This window comes from Danio rerio, chromosome 4 (assembly GCF_049306965.1).
Source record: "Danio rerio strain Tuebingen ecotype United States chromosome 4, GRCz12tu, whole genome shotgun sequence".
NCBI classification, from domain to species: domain Eukaryota; kingdom Metazoa; phylum Chordata; class Actinopteri; order Cypriniformes; family Danionidae; genus Danio; species Danio rerio.
In genome coordinates this window covers 32,217,542-32,236,132 of record NC_133179.1, presented here as the reverse complement: position 1 = coordinate 32,236,132, position 18,591 = coordinate 32,217,542, and the positions used below count along the sequence as shown (strand labels likewise).

Below are 18,591 nucleotides of genomic sequence, written 5' to 3'. Positions count from 1 at the left end.
AAAAGCTAACCAAAAATGACTTTTATTTTGGCGTGTCGTGTGACGTCATAAGGATGCGCCGCTCCTGTGCTGTGAATAAACTGGAGAAAGGTTTGTTTGAATGCTTTTACATATATTTAAACGGATTGATTAAAGTTTCAGGTTTTCACCCAATGCTAAATGGTATACCTGCTGTTGACGATAATAATTCTAATTTTAACCCTTTATACAACGTAGTACTATTTCTCTCACATTATTTGAGGGCTTGTTTGATTAAAGCAGGAGAAATGTGTGTAATAAGTGTTTTAATGAAGGTTTTATTAAATAGCATAATGTCATTCCATTCTAAGTATACATCACTATATAAGAAATGGAGTACTAGTTTTCATCAGGTTATTTGTGGCTATTGTTTCTTACTCGGACTTACTCTTTTACCTGATTTCCTGTTGAAGAGAAGCTATTTTGTTTCTGTTCATTGTTTTATTTATTTTAAACAGGATAAAGTGTCTAAACGCAGAGAAAAACTTCTGCTGAAGCGACTGATCTCCACACTGTTATAAAGATGGCGTTTATTAAAGAGGAGAGTGAAGATGTGAAGATTGAAGAAACATTCACAGTCAAACAGGAAGATCTGCAGGAACAAACAGGTTGGTGTTCATACTGATATATTTTTAATAATAAGAACATTAAATTAAATCCATCTTGCAGCCCTGATTGTGCTGCCTAGTTCTTCTGAATGCACATAAGGACTCATTGAAAGACGAAAATTAGTTTCTTTCTTGTTACTTGTTCTCATGTCTTTTGTCATTATTTTATGTATTATTAGTCTCCCATTTTCTCAACCATTGAAAGTTTATTGCTTTTCTTGTTCTCGTACTGTTTTTTTTCCTTTCTTTTTCTTTTTTTTTACTGTTTCGTCCTTGAGCACTGGCGCTATATAAAATATATAAAACAATAAATCAATAAGGTTTAACTGTGCTGTGATATTTGATCTACAGTATTCTCATAGAAGATATCTGCTATTACAGTAATAGTGTTGGCTTCGTACTTTCTATTTGCATATGTCACATTGATCACGATTCCCTTTTTTCATCAACTTCTTTATGAGTTTAAGCTTGTTTCTAGTAGTTGTTGCTAGTTCTCACAGAAAGTATCTGAGTTAGAATTACATCATTATTAAAATAAGTAATTACCACCGCTATTGTGTTTAAACAGGGTTTTTGCTGGGTCTTATATTCCAAAATCTAAATTAGGGACCTTAAAAAGTCTTAAATTTACTGAAATATTTTGTTGTAGGTCTTAAATCTTTTTAAACAAGTCTTCATTTTCCTTTGTTTCATGTTTTGCTGTCAAATCTGGCCTAAACCCATACAATCACCAACATGCCATCACAATAAAACTTTAAAGCTTTTATCCAAAAAGGTAATTTTAACTCTATCATAATGGATTAATATTTTTCCTCACAATAACATTTGTTTAAACGTGCTCCATGTATTTACTGCTGAGGACATCGACATGGAGATTGTTGTGCAAAGATTTAGTTTATTATAGTTTTTAAAACTTTTAAATGTTTTTTATTTGAAAGAAAATTTTTGTTGAAAAAAATTGTATGGATACAAGTAGAGCTTGCTTGTTTTTACACAATATTTAAGATCTTTTGCTAGGAAATATCTAAAATATTTACATTTATTATTATTCATTTACCAATTTATTATTACATGTATTAAATTATAATATTTTTTGATAGGACAAATAAAAATATTTTCCATCTGGGCCATTTGAAAAATTCCTTAGCCTTATGAGTCTAAAATTTCATTTATAATGGTCTTAAAAAGTCTTACATTTAACTTGCAGAAACCCTGGTTTACAGTATGTCAAATGTGGACGCCCCAATAATAAATATGCTGAATGAAACGGACACTAAAATAATTAATTATTATAAAACATTGTACAGTATTCTAAACTATATGATGATGTTGTGGGACAACATGAGACAAAATAAAGTATAGTGGAACAATATAGTTTAGCATTTCACTGACTACAAATGGCCAACAAACTAGTCTAAATGACTTTTGCTGATTAAGTGGATTATGGATTACAGCATGCTGATGATATGCAAACATTTAAGTGTAAAGTTCGTCAGTATTGACCATATTCTTCACGTACCAGCAGGCGCCGCCATTGAAATCTTGTTGCCTGAGACTTTTTTTAAAGAATACATTTTTAGATCCTAAAAACCGTGTTATGCTGCTTAGGCATGGGATAACTTTTTCAAGGTATACCACGGTTTGAAAAAAGTCAAGGTCTAAAACTGCCAATATTTTCTTCAAATTCAAATATATAAATATATATTACATTTTTGTACAACTGTATCTCAAGCAGAAAATATATCCAAAGATGCCATTTTAAATCTTAAAGAAATCTATGTTTCTGAAACAAATGAAGACAGCAGAAGTCAATGATTCATTATAATTATTCAGCATGTTTACTGCTCAAACATATTGTAAAAGTTTCTCAAAAGAAAATGTTTTGTGTTCAATGGGGAAAAAAGTGTTTGTTTTTTACCTAGACATTTAAAAAGAATAGATTTTAGAGTAGTAATCACAGTACTGTGAAACCGTGATATTTTTATTTAAGGTTATTATACCATCAGAATCTTATACTAGCCCATGCTTAATGCTGCTTGATGTTGCAAACTCATATTTTCTCATTTTATTATTTTTCTTTGTATGTATAGTCATAAATACATGTTTGTGGAGCAAGTACTTTAAGTAGCCGTTTATTATTCCTGGTCATTTCTCTAATAGGAAACTGAAGTTCTAAAACAATAGCATATGAGATCAGGGGCCATTTCAGACAGAAGGTTAAGTGAAAACTCAGAGTATGCTAATCCTGAAATTAGAGAAACTCTGGGTTGTCTGTTTCAAAATAGGTCGAGAAAGCAGGTTAAGTCTGTTTCTGAAAGAGAGGTAACTTTAACTCTGGCTCAGTTACCGTGGTAACTTACTCTGTAAATCTAACAGTAGCAGGCTTTATTATCTAAACTCCGAGTTTCTGTCGGTGTCCTTTCCTTTTTATAAAGATGAAGTGGTATTTATCACTCAGCTTTATGTCCAGCCACCTATTTTTATGTGCATTTTGGATAGCTATGAGCATAGAAAAAAATTAAAAATTGGTTGATGGAAACGTCATGATGCACATAACTTTTGAAACATAGGCATAAAAGCATGCGCAAATCTGAGCAGGATAAACTTTTTATTCAATAAAAAAAAGATAAACTTACAGTACATAAACTACACTAGTACTTTTACTGAACAAATTCAAGTATGTGCATTAAAAAAAGGTTTGATATACGAGATCATATGATGATGAAAATCTGTGTGAAGCAGACTGAGCGCACTGTAAAACATCTGAAATGTTGTTTTGATCATTCTAACACGCCTTTACCGTTTTTGTATTAAAGTTATTATATTATTAATGATCTCCAGTGTGGGGTTATTGCTGTGTATCTATAGGTTGGCATTGGCTATACAACGCCACTAGATGGAGCTATAAGTACACAAAAGGTCCAGCCGGATGTATGTATATTATGTTGTTTTGACATCCAGAGCGCCTGGAGCCTCATGTCTCATGTGTCTCATGGCTTCATATGCCACCACGTGTTAATTGTGTGTCGCCATTTATTAATTAAGGAAAAGATTTATGTAGCTTCTTCTACCGCAGAAAATTCAGTTTTTTTTCCTTTTAAAGAGCTCATATTTATGTTTTTTTTTAAAAATGCCCTTCCATGTAGTGTGTAAAGCTCTAAGTGAAGTGAAATACCTAGCTAAGGCTTAAATCTGTAAGTGTACATTGTTTGAAACTGTTCATTCATCTATAAAAGAGTCGACTCAGAGTGCTTTAAACGAGTCGTCTTGATAACGAGTCATTAGGTGTTTCGCGGTGACGTGACAACGAAACCAAGTAGTTATGCATGCAAACTCGGGAAATTTGGATAAAAGCATGGATGAGTCTTTCAGCATTAGGCCTCGAGAGGAAAGGACATAAGCGGGCTATATTACGAAGATGATAAAAAGCCGTTTTAGTTGCATGTTTAAAATGAGGCTGAGACTAAGCTGAGAGTCAAGGAGAACACCAAGATTACGTACCTGCAGAGATGGTGATAAGACAGACCCATCACTGTTAACTCAAATTCACTACACCTCTTGACGTTAGAAAGAGTGGCAACCAATAAAATCTGTTTTCGAACTATTCAGTTTAAGATAATTATGTTGCATCCAAGCTTTAATTTCAGTTAAGCAAGCGTTAAGCGATGACATTGATGCAGATGAATTGGGAGATGTGTTAATGTAGATTTGTGTGTCATCGGCATAACAATGATACCTAATACCAAATTTCTGCAAGAATTGACCAAGAGGCAGCATATAAATACTAAAGAGAAGTGGACCAAGTACTGACCCTTGGGGGACACCATGACATAAAGGAACAGTCTGTCCAACAGTATGCTATGAGAAATTGTATCAAAAGCTGCGGTTAAGTCTAAAAGCATTAAAATACCACAAGCCCCCGAATCGGCAATCAGGAGGTCATTTATAACCCTAACCAAAGCAGTTTCTATGCGATGTCCTGATCTAAAACCAGACTGAAATGCACCAAACAAAGCGTTTGCTTGCAGGTGTTCTTGCAGTTGCCCCACGACCACCCGCTCAAGAACCTTCGCCAGAAAAGGTCGATTAGAAATCGGCCGATAATTAGTCAGATCAGAGGAGTCACTGCCAGGCTTTTTTTTTTAATCGGTGTAACAGCAGCAGTTTTCAGTGCAGTTTCAATAAAACCAGTGCTAAGTGAAGCATTCACAATAGTGTTGGGAAAGGATTAAGAACACAAAATGAAGAGTTCAGTGACATAACAGTTTTCGCAATAAAAACATAATCAACAATGTTAAAAGTCGAGAAGCCGGAAGCAGGAAGAACAGAGGTTGAAGGCTCAACATATGTGGAATCAGGATCACCAGCAATGGAAGAGAAAATATTGTCAATCTTGGTTGTAAAAAAATGTTAAAAAATCCTCACAGTACTCAGCAGTTGTAGGGGTGTAGTTCTTAGGAGGTCCAACCAGCTTAGTGACTGTTCTAGAGTTGGAATTTTGACTACCAATGATATGCGAGTAGTATTCCCTTTTGGCGACCATCAGCGCATTATGATATTCTGTGAGATGCTGCTCAAACATAAGTTTGTGTATTACACTCCCAGATTTAATATATTTTCTCTCCAATTGCCTGTCAACAGCCTTCATTTTTTTTTTAACTCTTGCGTAAACCAGGGCAATTATCTAGTAAAAGAAACGGAGCAAGTTTTCAGTGGAGCAATATTATCAAGAAGTGACTTAAAAACAGAGTTGTATTGGGCTACTGTAGGTATAATAGGCACATCCTCAATCTGTTGACTAAGTTGGTCAAGGTCAATATCACCAAGTTTCCTAAAAGTAATAGTGCGTTTGACAGTAGTCTGAGAAGATGGTGTACTCAGATCGAACGTAATGAGTTTATGGTCACTGAAAGGCACCACATATGCTTTAAGTGACTGAATATTCACTCCTGTGGCACAAACCAAATTCAGCATGTGACCACATTTGCGTAGGAAAGTCAACATGCTGGATCAAGTTAAAACAGTCAAATATGTCCAGTAAACAAGCAGCTTGAGCACAGTCCACATCCTCAACGTGAAAATTTAAATCACCAGTTAGGAGAAGAAAAAAAGACAGCACACTAGCCACCGTCAATAGATCAGTAAGTTCTGAGAAAAATTCGGAAGCAGGTTTTGGAGGACGATAAATGTTCAGTACTAACACAGGAGAAGTGCCAGTCAATTTAAACGCCAAGCATTCGAAGGTAGTAAAACATGGCAGAGTTACCTCGATTACAGTCACATCAGAGCGGAAAATAACTGCTAAGCCACCGCCTCTGCCAGTGGAGCGAGAGCGCTTGATATATGTGTAGCATGGCAAAGCACGCATATTTAAATTTAAAAAGTCATTAGACTGATGTCAAGTTTCACAAATGCAAAGAAAGTCCAGATCATTGTCAATCATTAGGTCACGAATCAAAGCTGCTTCATTATTGATAGAACGTGCATTTAGGTGGGCAAACTTGACACTGTTTAGCTGACCTCCACTGGATGATGAAGCCTTCTGGATGGGTGCAAGATTCGTCAAACAAACCCGTGCTTAAGAGTGAGGACGAACCAATCGCCTCCGAGACCAGACGGTGTTGATAGACCCAGCCTGGTGAGCCAGAAAACTCCGGTGAGGACCCCTATGAGTGTACGGGGCGCCGTAGTAGTTTTAGAGAGCGAATCACTTGTACCAAGTCCTCCGCAGGAAGCATAGTGTGTTAAAGTTGGTAAAGATCCGTTCCAGAATAAGTGAACATGTTAAAATCCAAGCGACCACTGTAGGCCTTGTCCAATGCTCCAATAAAAACCAGGATGAGGAAAAACAGATGAGTTAGCCGCATGCTAGCACCAAAGACTCAAGGTTATCAGGTTAACTCGCTATATTCTCATATCGTGTGCAAAGCCACGTTAAAAACGCGACGCGTACCGCTTTGTTTACAGACCTCCGTGGAGGAGGGTAATGTGTGTATGTGTGTGCGGTGTCTTCCTCCGAGGGTAATGTGTGTGTATGTGTGTGTCGTCTGAGGAGGGTAGTGTGTGTGTGTGTGTGTGTGTGTGTGTGTGTGTGTGTGTGTGTGTGTGTGTGTGTGTGTGTGTGTGTGTGTGTGAAAAGAGCAGAGTGTGACAAGCTAGGAAATCTCCTCGCCAGTTCTTGGAGTTTTTGCTCAATAAAATAGTTAGTTGTCTGTATTTATATTCACCCACTGGCAGCCAAAATCCACGCCTTACACTATGAAGCGTGTTTGCACTGTGACTAATTTTATATTGTTGATTAGCTGCTGGGCATTTCACTTTGGCTCGCGCTGAAGGCAGTCAGTGTCAGCCAATCGCAACAGGCTGTCATGTGTAATTTTATGTGACATTCCAGTTTTGCACATAAATTTAATTAACATTTTTGGATGGAAACACAGCTATTGCCTACATTTCAGTCACACAAAGAACAAAGTCACGTACGAGAATGGCCTGTCATTTTTTAATGAATAATTGGCTTAAATTCACAGACCTTCGACAGGGATATGTACTGTAACTAACGGGATCATTAGTTGTTCTAAAAACTATTTTTTAGTACTGCTTACATTCTTATTTTTCAAATATTTTAATTGATTTTTTAAAAGTCTTCAATTTTTCCTTAACACACATCTTGAACAACAAATTGACATGGTAGATACAGTAGCTACTAACATAAGCAGGTCGCAAACCAGAAATGCTGCTCGGCGACGCAAAGTGTTGCGCCACGCAGCGCCTTGCATTTTAGAATTCTAAACATAGGTTTCTATCAGGGTACATACAGCAGCATTACAAGTCAGTGGTGCTATAAAACACGGCCAGGAAGCCATCAGGGCCTGGCGCTTTTCTGGTTTTCAATTTTTTGATTGCATTTTCAGTTTCAGAAGGTGTTATATTTCCTTCTTATGCCAACTGATTTGAATTACAGAGGGATGATAATTCTGAATAGTTAAAAAAGCAGATGCTGAGGATTGTTTCAGTTGGTAACACAATAACCTGCCAGCTCGTTCACCATGTTCATAATGAATCTGGCATGACCTTATGTGGAGATCCTCTGCATTTTTCACTTGTCAAGGAGTCACATTCCACTTCCAGAAGTAGTCTTTTTCTTAAGAAGCTCTTCGGAAGGTGATGTTGAGTGTAGCTGATCAATTGTATTAATTTTATTCATAATCTCTGTAAGCCGTTTTGACTTTCTTTTATTTTCACTAGCTTGATATAAAATAATCTGTCCTCTTACATAAGCTTTCAGAGTATCCCATAGGATACTATAACCTATCTCTGGGGATTTGTTTGTCTCAAGGAAGAAATCAATTTGAGCATCAATAAATTTTTCAAAACCGTCGTCTTCCAAGAGTCTTAAGTTAAACCGCCATGTACGTTGGGGGATTACATTGCCTGGAAAACATAGCTTTAGTGAGACTGGACAATGGTCCCAAATAACAATACTACCATACTCTATTTCAGACATTAAGGCAGGGGTCGGCAACCCAAAATGTTGAAAGAGCCATATTGGACCAAAAAAAACAAAAACAAATATGTCTGGAGCTGCAAAAAATTAAAGGCTTTATATAAGCATTATAATGATGGCAACACATGCTATATGTATTTATATTAGCTATATTAGCCTACTAAAAAAATGACTTCTTGGCTACAAATACATACTGAGCCTTCATGATTAAATGTTCATTTCCCTGCAGTGCATCCTGTAGAGAATGACGCGCCACGTGACTACTCTGTTGTACGATGCCGTCTCAAGTTTAACTTAATTACAGTATATTAATGAATTATGTTTAATGTTCAAGTTTAACTTCATTACAATATTAATGAATTGTTTAATGATCAAGTTTAACTTCATTACAATATTAATGCATTATGTTTAATTATCAAGTTTAACTTCATTACAATATTAATGCATTATGTTTAATTATCAAGTTTAACTTCATTAAAATATTAATGAAATATGTTTAATGACCAAGTTTAACTTCATTACAATATTAATGAAGTATGTTTAATGATCAAGTTTAACTTCATTACAATATTATTGCATTATGTTTTGCTTTGATGAAATTAAAGAAATGCAATAAAGAAATCAGATTTTTTAATGTTTTTTTTATTTTGAGGATTCAAAAAAACAACATCAAAATGAATGTGCACAACGTGCCCCTTATCTGGACAACAAACAGTGCAATAAAATGCAGCCTGCCATTTCCATTTCAAGATCAGCTCGAGTCATTCCTGGGAATGTGCTCAACAAGGAAGGGTTAATCTCCAAGGGTGTGTGTCAAGGAAAGACAGTCTCGTTTTTTCCTTTCGCAACTCACAAAATCTGCTCCCAAATGCAGTTTGCATATCAACGATCGCACCTTGTAAATAATCACCGTTGAGTGAGTGATCGGGATGGGCTTCTTTGAATTCTCTCAGGGAGGAAAAATGAGAACGCGTGCCCCGCTGTACATCTTTGGCAAAGACAGCTGGTGCTCCATGGCGCATCACACAGCCGCCGGTTTGTTTACAACAGCTACCTGCCTGGCATCCCGTCCTGCTGATAGAAACGTGTCTCGCAGGCTATGACGCAAATCTTCGTTGACAGAAATGTTGAAATTAAATATTCTACACACTTTTACAGCGTTGGAAAACGTTAAGATTGTTTGTCCTCCTATAGAAACCATATTAAAACAAAAAAATATATTTACCTCCCTCATCGTTTTCCATTTTCAAACATTTTTTGAAAAAGTTTCAGGGAGCCACTAGGACAGCGCTAAAGAGCCGCATGCGGCTCTAGAGCCGCGGGTTGCCGACCCCTGCATTAAGGGAAGTAACTGCTTGTCCAGGAGAAAATGGTCAATCCTGGAATAGGTTTAATGCACAGGTGAATAGAAGGAAAATTGCTTGAAATGGATATTTAAATCTCCAGGGTTCACTTACAGCTTATGTCTGAGGGAAGGAGTTGATACATTGTGCTGGCTGACAATGTATTACTCGAAGAGCTAGAGCAGTTAAAAATTGTGTGCAAAACACAATTTAAATCGCCTCCTCAAATTAAATTGTGTGTGTTGAGACTAGGCAAAATTGAAAATAAATCACTAAAAAATTGTACATTGTCCCAATTAGGAGCATACACATCGGCCAGGACCACAGACATGTTAAAAAGGTAACCTTGGATTATTATGTATCTGCCATTTTTAATCCAACAGATTTGACTTCAGAACAAACTGTACATTCTTATGTATGAGTACAGCAACGCTCCTACTTTTGCTATTAAAGTTAGAATGATATATTTGTGTATAACCTCCTCTATTAAGTTAAAAATAGTCTTTTTTTCAACAGATGTGTCTCCTGTAAAAATACAATATCAGATTTTAACTTATTGAGGTATGCAAAACCCTTGTTTCATTTCACTGGGTGATTTAGCCCCCGCACATTCTAACTGGTAAAGTGGCCAAAGCCTCGTTGGTTCTTTTTCAACCATGCCAGGACACGCGGCTAAAGGCCCGCAAAAAACATATGCGCTTGCTTGGCTATACAGTCTGGCCAAAGACCCCCTGGTTCTTTTTCAACCATGACAGGATGTGCAGCCAAGGTCTCGCAAAAAACGGACGCACTTGCTCTGGTATAAAGCCTGGCCATAGCCTCTTTGGTTATTTTTCAACCATGCCAGGACGTGCGGCTAAGGACCCGCAGGAAACGGACGCACATGCTTGGGTATACAGCTTGGCCAAAGACCCCCTGGTTCTTATACAACCATGCCAAGACGAGTGACCAAGGGCCCGCAGGAAACAGACGCGCTTGATCAGGTATACAGCCTGGCCAAAGACCCCTTGATTAATTTTCAACCATGCCAGGAAGCGCGGTCAAGGGCCCTCGGGAAATGGATGCACTTGCTCGGGTATAAAGCCTGGCCCAAGACCCCGGTTCCTTTTCAACTATGCCATGACGTGCAGCCAAGGGCCTGCGGAAAACGGACGCACTTGCTCAAGTATACAGCCTAGCCAGAGAACTGCCTGGTTCTTTGAACTGTACATCCGCCAAAAACAAAAAGTTCACGATTTCACTCCTTCCCCCAAATCCTGATGGCAGGTCAGAGACTATTGTTGTCAGGCACGTACCTCCAGGCACCGAAGGTCCCGGAAAGGTGGTCTCCCGTCGAGCTTGGGCCTGGCAGGCTTGGGCTTAGGTTTAAACAACTCTATCGGTGAGCACCGTCAAGCCGTCACCACCAGCCGTTCCAGAGACCACCAATCTTCCACTGGACCTTGCTCATTCCAGATGCTCGCTAGAATAACCCACCATCCCCCCAAATGGATTTCATTCCCAAATGAGTGTTTGTTGGCCATATCCCCAATCATTTAGGGTGCTTTCACACCTGTGAATCGATTCAGTTGTTCCGAAACAGAGATTACAATTGTTACATTGTTGCTCTTTGCTCTTGGAGCGGTTCGCTTTCACACTGCAAAGTTTCTAATCGGACCAAAGAGCTAAAACAAGTCACGTGCGAGTAAACTCTCCTCACATTGGTCAGAGTGTCAGGGTTTATTTTGCAGTGTCCCTCTCAGCTGTCAGGAGAGGTGGTGGTTTGGTGGTGATTGACAGGGTGCGCGCGCTACGTGTTTGTGGAGAGATGCGGTGGGTAGAGGTGAGAAGGGTGCGCGACGATGCCTATTTGAGGACCGGGAGGGAGACGCGAGATTACCGGGAGATCATCACTTGTTTGCGGGCATCCGGAGACTCGCGAAACTTCCCGCCATACTCATAATTCTCTCTTCATATAGCCGTAAGCCTATTACATATCCATAAAACACTGTGATATAACCGCGCTTGGATCGGATCGCTTTCTCACTGCAATCGAACCGCTCCAGGGTTCGTTTCCATCGAGCCGAGACCACCTCACTCAATCGATCTCAAAGCGATTACTTTGGCACGGAACAGAGCGCGATTGCCCTGTTCACATATGCCAGACGAACCGCGCTAACTGGGCAAACGAGATACGTTCCGAAACAAAAGTGTAGGTGTGAAAGCACCATTATTTTACTTTCTCGGATTAGGATATTTTTTGTCCTGTCCCCATAGATCTGCTATCTTTTAAACAAAGCTATTTAGTCATTCTATGATCATTACTATAGAATTAGGCCATTTACACTGCACTGTTCAAGTGAAATTTCATTTTTTTTTTCTTCGCCCATGTGGCATAGATCGGATATGGCCCATGTATGTGTAAGCCGGAACAAATCATGTGGATTCCGATTTACTCAAATCAGATTCAGGCCTTGTTCATATGTGAAAATTTATCCGAAATGAATCGGTTCTGTGTTCTCGTGTCTGCAGTGTAAGCAGGTTGATCAGATTTTCACCTGTCAATACGAATTGTGCATCATTAAAAACCATGATGTTTAGTCTGACACTTTCTTTTCAGAACAGACTTCAGCAAACCCAAAGTCCCAAACCTTAAATCTCATACACGAGAACTTAAACAGCTTTTACACTGTCATATAGCACAGGTATTTAAGCATGTTAACGAGAGCGAAAGAGCGCAATGTTTGCCACGTAACCTATATAAACTTATATAAAACTAGTGCATACATCACATGCATAAATCACACCATGGACATTACATTAAGATGCCTAAAGGTTTAAATAAGCCTAAAGGTCAAAATAAGATGGACAAATGAGAACCTTTCTGTCTTAAACTATAGCAAAACCGTTTGTAAAAAGAACAGATTTCATACAGGAATAGAGAAAAGAGCACGCTTTCATTATCAGCTGTAAGTCAGCGTCCGCTCTTTTTTTTTTTCCTCTCTTGGTCATTGCGCCTTTGCCGTGTGCTGTGTAAATGCAGATGATCGGATATGAGTCACTTTTAAAAGATGATGTAAGTAGGTCATCAAAAAAATCGGATACAGTCACAAAATTGACCATTAAAATCTACTAAGACCACTAAGAATCTCCTCGAGGAAAGGAGTGTGTTGAATATAGGAAAGGCACACCCTTCACAGTGGTTCAAAAGATATCTGAAGTTATATATTTATTGTTTTGATTGTCTATTTCTGAGGGAATGAGACCATTGTACCAGTCGCACTGAGACATTCAAAATTATATCAAACATGATAAAGTCACGTGGGTTGATATAGAACATTCATATTTTGAAATGACCATTTTGTGTGAGTAGAGTGAAAAGGGGCTGAGTGACCAAGGGGAGATGTTTCAAATGTAAATGAAGGAAAGGAGGGGAGCTGGTTTTCCCGCATTCCCACCTGCTGTGAAGCCGATTGTCTCTGTGTTTTCAGCTCATGTTTGAATTGTCAAAGACATCAAAATGTTTGTGATATCTTAAGTCTTACAATGCACAGGTATGTCACGTCTGAGAGGTAAATATTCAGGTGTCTGTTCAGCTGTTACCCCAGAACATTTTTTTTTCTGATGCGTTTACCAGTCAGGCACAGAATGAACAAGTATTCCCTGTCTGCTTTACAAATTTTAGAAAAACATTTTGTTGTAATTATAAATATATACAAATAAAAATAGCCATTTACAGCTTTCAAATCTCTGTCTTATCAATATGACTAAAATGACTTCTATGATCAATTATGTAAAAACTGACAACTGGACAGACAGTTTGAATTTATTATAACTTTCATGTTAAGCTGCTTTGACACAATTTACATTGTAAAAGCACTAGATAAATAAAGATGAAATGACTTGAATCTGCTTAAATGTTCTCACGTTAATGGACCGAACAAAAAATTATCTGATTTATTTTACATTTAATGTGCATCAAAATTAGTGTGTGTAGCCAATGTTTCCAGTGTCTTCACTTTTCTGCTTTTGATGAGTTTTTAAGACTTAATGAATTTATTTATTTTTTTCAGACGTAATTGAAGAGAATATGGGGAGTAAAGAGGAGGAACATCATGTCAAAATTGAGGAAAAAACTCAAAAAAAGGAAAAGGAAAAAAAGTTACAGACTGGTGGTATTTGGAAAAGAAGAGACAGAAATCGTTTCACCTGCACTCAGTGTGGAAAGAGTTTTGGAAGAAAAGTCAATCTTAAGTTTCACATGATGATCCACACTGGAGAGAAACCATTCACATGCACTCAGTGTGGGAAGAGTTTTGGAAGAAAAGGGAATCTTAAATTTCACATGATGATTCACACTGGAGAGAAACCATTCACATGCACTCAGTGTGGGAAGAGTTTCAACAAATCATCAAACTTTAATAATCACATGAGGATCCACACTGGAGAGAAACCATTCATATGCTTTCAGTGTGGGAAGAGTTTCAACCAATCATCAGCCCTTAATCTACACATGAGGAGCCACACTGGAGAGAAACCATTCACATGCACTCAGTGTGGGAAAAGTTTTAACAGCTCATCAAACCTTAATCAACACATGAGGATCCACACTGGAGAGAAACCATTCATATGCACTCAGTGTGGAAAGGGTTTCAACCAATCACCACATCTTAATCTTCACATGAGGAGCCATACTGGAGAGAAACCATTCACATGCACTCAGTGTGGGAAGAGTTTTATCTGCTCATCAAACCTTAATCAACACATGAGGGTCCACACTGGAGAGAAACCATTCACTAGTACTTAAGCTGCGGTCACACTGGACTTTTCTCCTCAGACTTCCATTCATACGCACACGAATACATCAAACTTGAAAGCAAGTTCTTGCATCAAGTTTTGCAGTTCACTTCGTGAACTCTGGCCTGCGAAATCACATCACTTGACTGTGTGAGACCAATTAAAGATCAAAACATGACCTGTCTGGACAGAAACGTAAATTATGGTCGTCGCCAATAGCCTAGTGGTTAGTGCGTCGACACATAGCACCAAGGTGCTCACGGCGACCCGAGTTCGGTTCCCGGCTCGAGGTCCTTTGCGGATCCTTCCCCTATCTCTGCTCCCCACCTTTCCTGTCTATAAAAATCTCTACTTTCCTATCCCAATAAGGGTGAAAACCCCTAAAAAATAATTATATAAAAAAAGTAAAATATGGACCAATCGCTCACCTTTTTAATGACTAATCATCTTGTTTAATCCCGCCCCTTTTTGCAGCGCCATACAACAGAACTTTGCATGCTTAAACTCTAGTGTGACCGCAGCTTCAGTGTGGGATGAGTTTCAGCAACTCCTCAGACCTTAATAAATGCATGAAGAACCACACTGGAGATAAACCATTCACATGGACTCAGTGTGGGAAGAGTTTCAACCGATCAGCAATCCTTAATGAACACATAAAGACCCACCCTGGTGTGAAAGAGTATATGTGCTTGAGTGTGAGAAGACTTTTATTACAGCGCCAAAATTGAAACTGCACCATACGTTTCACACTGGAGAGACTGTACAAGTGTTCACACTGTGACACAGGCCCAGATTGGCTAATCGGGAGAACCAGGACAATTCCCGGTGGGCCGGTCTGTTTTTTGGCTGCGAGGGCCGATGTCCCTAGCTGCTTGCACTCTTAGCAGTTGCACTTTTTAAATTTAAAATTAATTTAACCTCACTCTTTTTAATCATTATTTTGCCGCAGCTCCGCTCTTTTTGTTTATTTTCTCGCAGCCCTGTGAGCAAAATGCAGCCCGCAGGTTAATGATGATCATTGACCTGCGGGCTGCACCCCATTCCACCCCAAACAGCGGCACCTTAGTGAATATTAATTAATATGAATGAATATTACACCTGCTCAATGAAAATCAGATGATTCACTACATTAATAAATCTGACATAATTTGATCAGAAATCTAAAAAGGGGAGAAAAAGAGTAGGGTGAAAAAAAGAGTAGGCATCAATAGCAGCAGATAACGTTGCAGAGCTTAACAGCGCCATCGTGGTCTAGTGGTCAGCACGTTACGCTTTGAAGCAGCCAACCCGAGTTTGAACCTCACCAGTATATAATACGTTTTTTTTCAATGTTAAGACATAAAATACTGTTTGGGTTACTTATGTACTTATGTTTTTTGTGTGTGACGATCATTACAAAGGACTGGATATCTATAAAGAATTAATGTTCTCATATTTATAAAAAATATTTGAAGTTCTAAAGCAGCTGTGTCTTTGAAAAAGACATGTTAGTGTCATTTGAAACTGAATTGGAAATGACGTTATTTTAATATAGCCAGTCGTCGACTGAGGTGGGCCGGTCTAAGGCTTGAAACTCCAGAGCTAAAAAGGAGTCCCACTCCGGCCCTGCTGTGACAAGAGGTTTAATCAGTGAACACATCTGAAAACACAAAAGAGGATTCACACCGGAGAGAAACCGTACAGATCTGATGAGTGTCTACAGCAGGGGTGTCAAACTAATTTTAACTTAGGGGACACATGGAGGAAAAGGGCCAGACCGGTAAAAACATGATATATATAACTTAAAAACAATAACGTCAATTTTTTTCTTTGTTTTAATATGATCAACATAAAACATAAAGCTTTAACCATAACATTAACAAACATTATAACCATATTGTATAAATATTATTATCACTATAAGCCTACATCATGCTGATGATCGAAAATACAATGTCATGATATCTCATGCGCTTGTCTTCTGACTGAGTGCATCTTAAAATACATGAATGACACCCCTCATAGAGCTTGAGAAGCAGACATTCTTTATAATTTTTCAAACAAAGACTGCAAAGCTTCTGCTTTAAGCTAAACTGACTTTTAAATCTCTACTATAAAATACATCTACTCTAAAATATACAGACAAATGTAAAATACAGTAAACACCCTAAATCTGTTGAAACGCGATGATCTGATGGCGGTTGAGTTTGCAGCTGGATATTATTGGGAGATCGCTGACAGGAACAGTAAACACTAGTGGGCCACGGCGCACCGGTTGAGAATCCCTGCTTTATCAGATGAAATTAACCATTTGCAGTTGGCCATCCAGTGGACACAATTGGAACAGCAGCTTCATTTATTGAAAAATTGCAGCTCGTTTTTATACTTTACAGAATCATCTCGCGGGCCGAATTAAACCTGTTTGCGGGCCTGATCCCGTACATTTGACATCCCTGATGTACAGGGTCAAGAGATTTAGAGTTTTTAAAGCATTCGTTAGGTCCAGAATTACAATAGATTTGAAGTATTACAAGGCCATAAATGTTGCTGAAACTTTGAAACAACAGTGATGCTACAAGGACGCTGTCTGGAAAGTGGAGGAAGGAGAGCTGCTGTTAGATCTGCTGAGGACTTACAATTTGTGAAATGAAAAATTTGGTAACGCTTTCTTTTACAACCCAAAGTACACAAAGTACCGTGTAAGTACAGTGAAATAACAGTGTTATACAGAAAGTACGTGTAGTGTAAGTTTAATAAACGTATGTGTATGTTTAAGGAAACAAACTGTAATGCTTGCATAATAAGGGGGTAACAACCAGATATTCAACACAAAAATTATAGCGTATGTACAGTGAAATGTACTTTTCGGTGTACTTTTCTGTATGTATAGTGTATGTATAAATAACGTTTGTGTAGGTATAAAGGAACAAACTAAAACTTTTGGGTAATAAGGGGGTAACAACCAGATATTCAACATGGAAAGTACTGCGTAAGTACAGTGAAATAACGATGTACTTTTCTTTAAATTGCAAAGGAACAAACCGTAATGTTTGCGTAATAAGGGAGTAACAATAAGATTCAACGTGGAAAGAACCGCGTAAGTATATTACGTTTAGATGTACTTTTCTTCATGTATTGTAAACATATGAAGAATTATGCAATGGTGGTGACAACCTAATGCAACCTGCAAATGTACATGCACCTGCGTAAGTACATTAGTACTCTTATTCAGTGCTTGGGTTTTATATGGGGTGTTTATTGAATAAAAGGTTTACAACATGTAAAATTATGAACCCTTGTTGTATACTGTATGTATTTTAAATCTGCAATTTAATATAAAAATATATGTCCTTACACTACTTACCTTATGAATGTTTACTCGTCGATCTCACCACAGCCATCAATGTCTCAACATCACTATCAACAAATAACTTTGCATGATATAGGCCTACCGTCAGGGTTCAATGCAGATGAAAACAGGCTCGCATCTTTACTGCTGTTTGCAGAGGGGGGACAAACTGTTGCATTTCAGTGAATGTATAGCTGATGCTTTATGGAAAATTGTAGTAATTTGGTCTTCAATGAATAAAAACTGATGCTGTAGTTTTCTCTGTTCTTAGTGTTCAAGTATACACTAGTGTATATCATTTACTACTTCTGATGGATATTTACTTATTGATGGATATTTGCAGAACAACTGTAAAAAGTCAGTAAAAAGTATTGACAAATTAACATGTCAAAATTGAATTGAATTTGTATTTTAGAGCTTTTGTGTTTGCAGTGCAATTTAACCACAGTTAAATTCAGAAGTGGTCTGGTTGAAGAAAGTTAATGCATGGAATTTTTAACATGGAGATCTAGTGCATAAAGGGAACATATCTCAAAGTGTTATGAATATTTGAAAATATTTATTAAAATCTACATCAATCTCAGGATTTACATCTCACCTATCTTTTTCTTAAAGAACTGCCACTGAGATATCATTTGCTCATTACTTTCTGGCAGTCAGTCAAAACTTTACTTGCATATAAAGATGTTCAGCAGCTGATTGGTTCTAGAACCTTTGGGCTCCTTTTAAGATGCTGTTGAAAACAAAAGAAAAATAGAGAAAAGACATGACATATATATCGTATGTAGACCTTTTTCATGGAACGCGAAATTACCCATTAAAGTTTTGCGCGTACGCGTAGCGAGAATGCGACGAACTTCCGGTTCACACTAGAGATCAATGAATTGCGTTCACGTTAGAGCTATTTAGACGGATTTGAAACGATGGTTGTTACCTATTTTACCTAGTTGAAACGTCCACAATGTCGACAAGATGCAAAATTAGTTTGCGATGGCAGCACGATCAAAATTACTT

The 18,591-nt window shown here is 37.9% G+C and overlaps 2 protein-coding genes and 1 long non-coding RNA gene across 5 annotated transcripts in view; 1 reads left to right on the top strand and 2 right to left on the bottom strand.

The window, feature by feature from the left end:
* Positions 1-18,591, bottom strand: part of LOC137490091 (uncharacterized) — a 392,659-nt gene that overhangs the window by 248,660 nt on the left and 125,408 nt on the right. The gene's annotated exons all lie outside the window — the stretch shown is intronic.
* LOC137490847 (uncharacterized) lies at positions 48-17,585 on the top strand. Of its 3 annotated transcripts, none has more exons than XM_068219810.2 (3): positions 48-90; positions 477-626; positions 13,526-17,585. In XM_068219810.2, the coding sequence occupies exons 2-3, from the start codon at positions 542-544 to the stop codon at positions 14,257-14,259; spliced, it is 819 nt and encodes a 272-aa protein (XP_068075911.1). In that variant the 5' UTR covers positions 48-90; positions 477-541; the 3' UTR covers positions 14,260-17,585. The 3 variants fall into 3 exon arrangements, with proteins under 3 accessions (XP_068075911.1, XP_073804064.1, XP_073804065.1); XM_073947963.1 differs by having other exon boundaries at positions 48-162; XM_073947964.1 differs by lacking the exon at positions 48-90 and having other exon boundaries at positions 477-630; positions 13,490-17,585.
* On the bottom strand, positions 10,468-13,582 carry LOC141381748 (uncharacterized). The gene is made up of 3 exons (XR_012402400.1): positions 11,798-13,582; positions 11,692-11,751; positions 10,468-11,025 (listed from the first exon to the last, which is right to left on the bottom strand). It is a non-coding gene; the product is annotated as an uncharacterized lncRNA (long non-coding RNA).

Coding starts and splice junctions, on each gene's coding strand:
- LOC137490847 (XM_068219810.2), top strand. CDS start 542: ATGGCGTTTATTAAAGAGGAGAGTGAAGATGTGAAGATTGAAGAAACA. Junction 627..13,525: donor AGATCTGCAGGAACAAACAG/GTTGGTGTTCAT, acceptor TATTTTTTTCAG/ACGTAATTGAAGAGAATATG.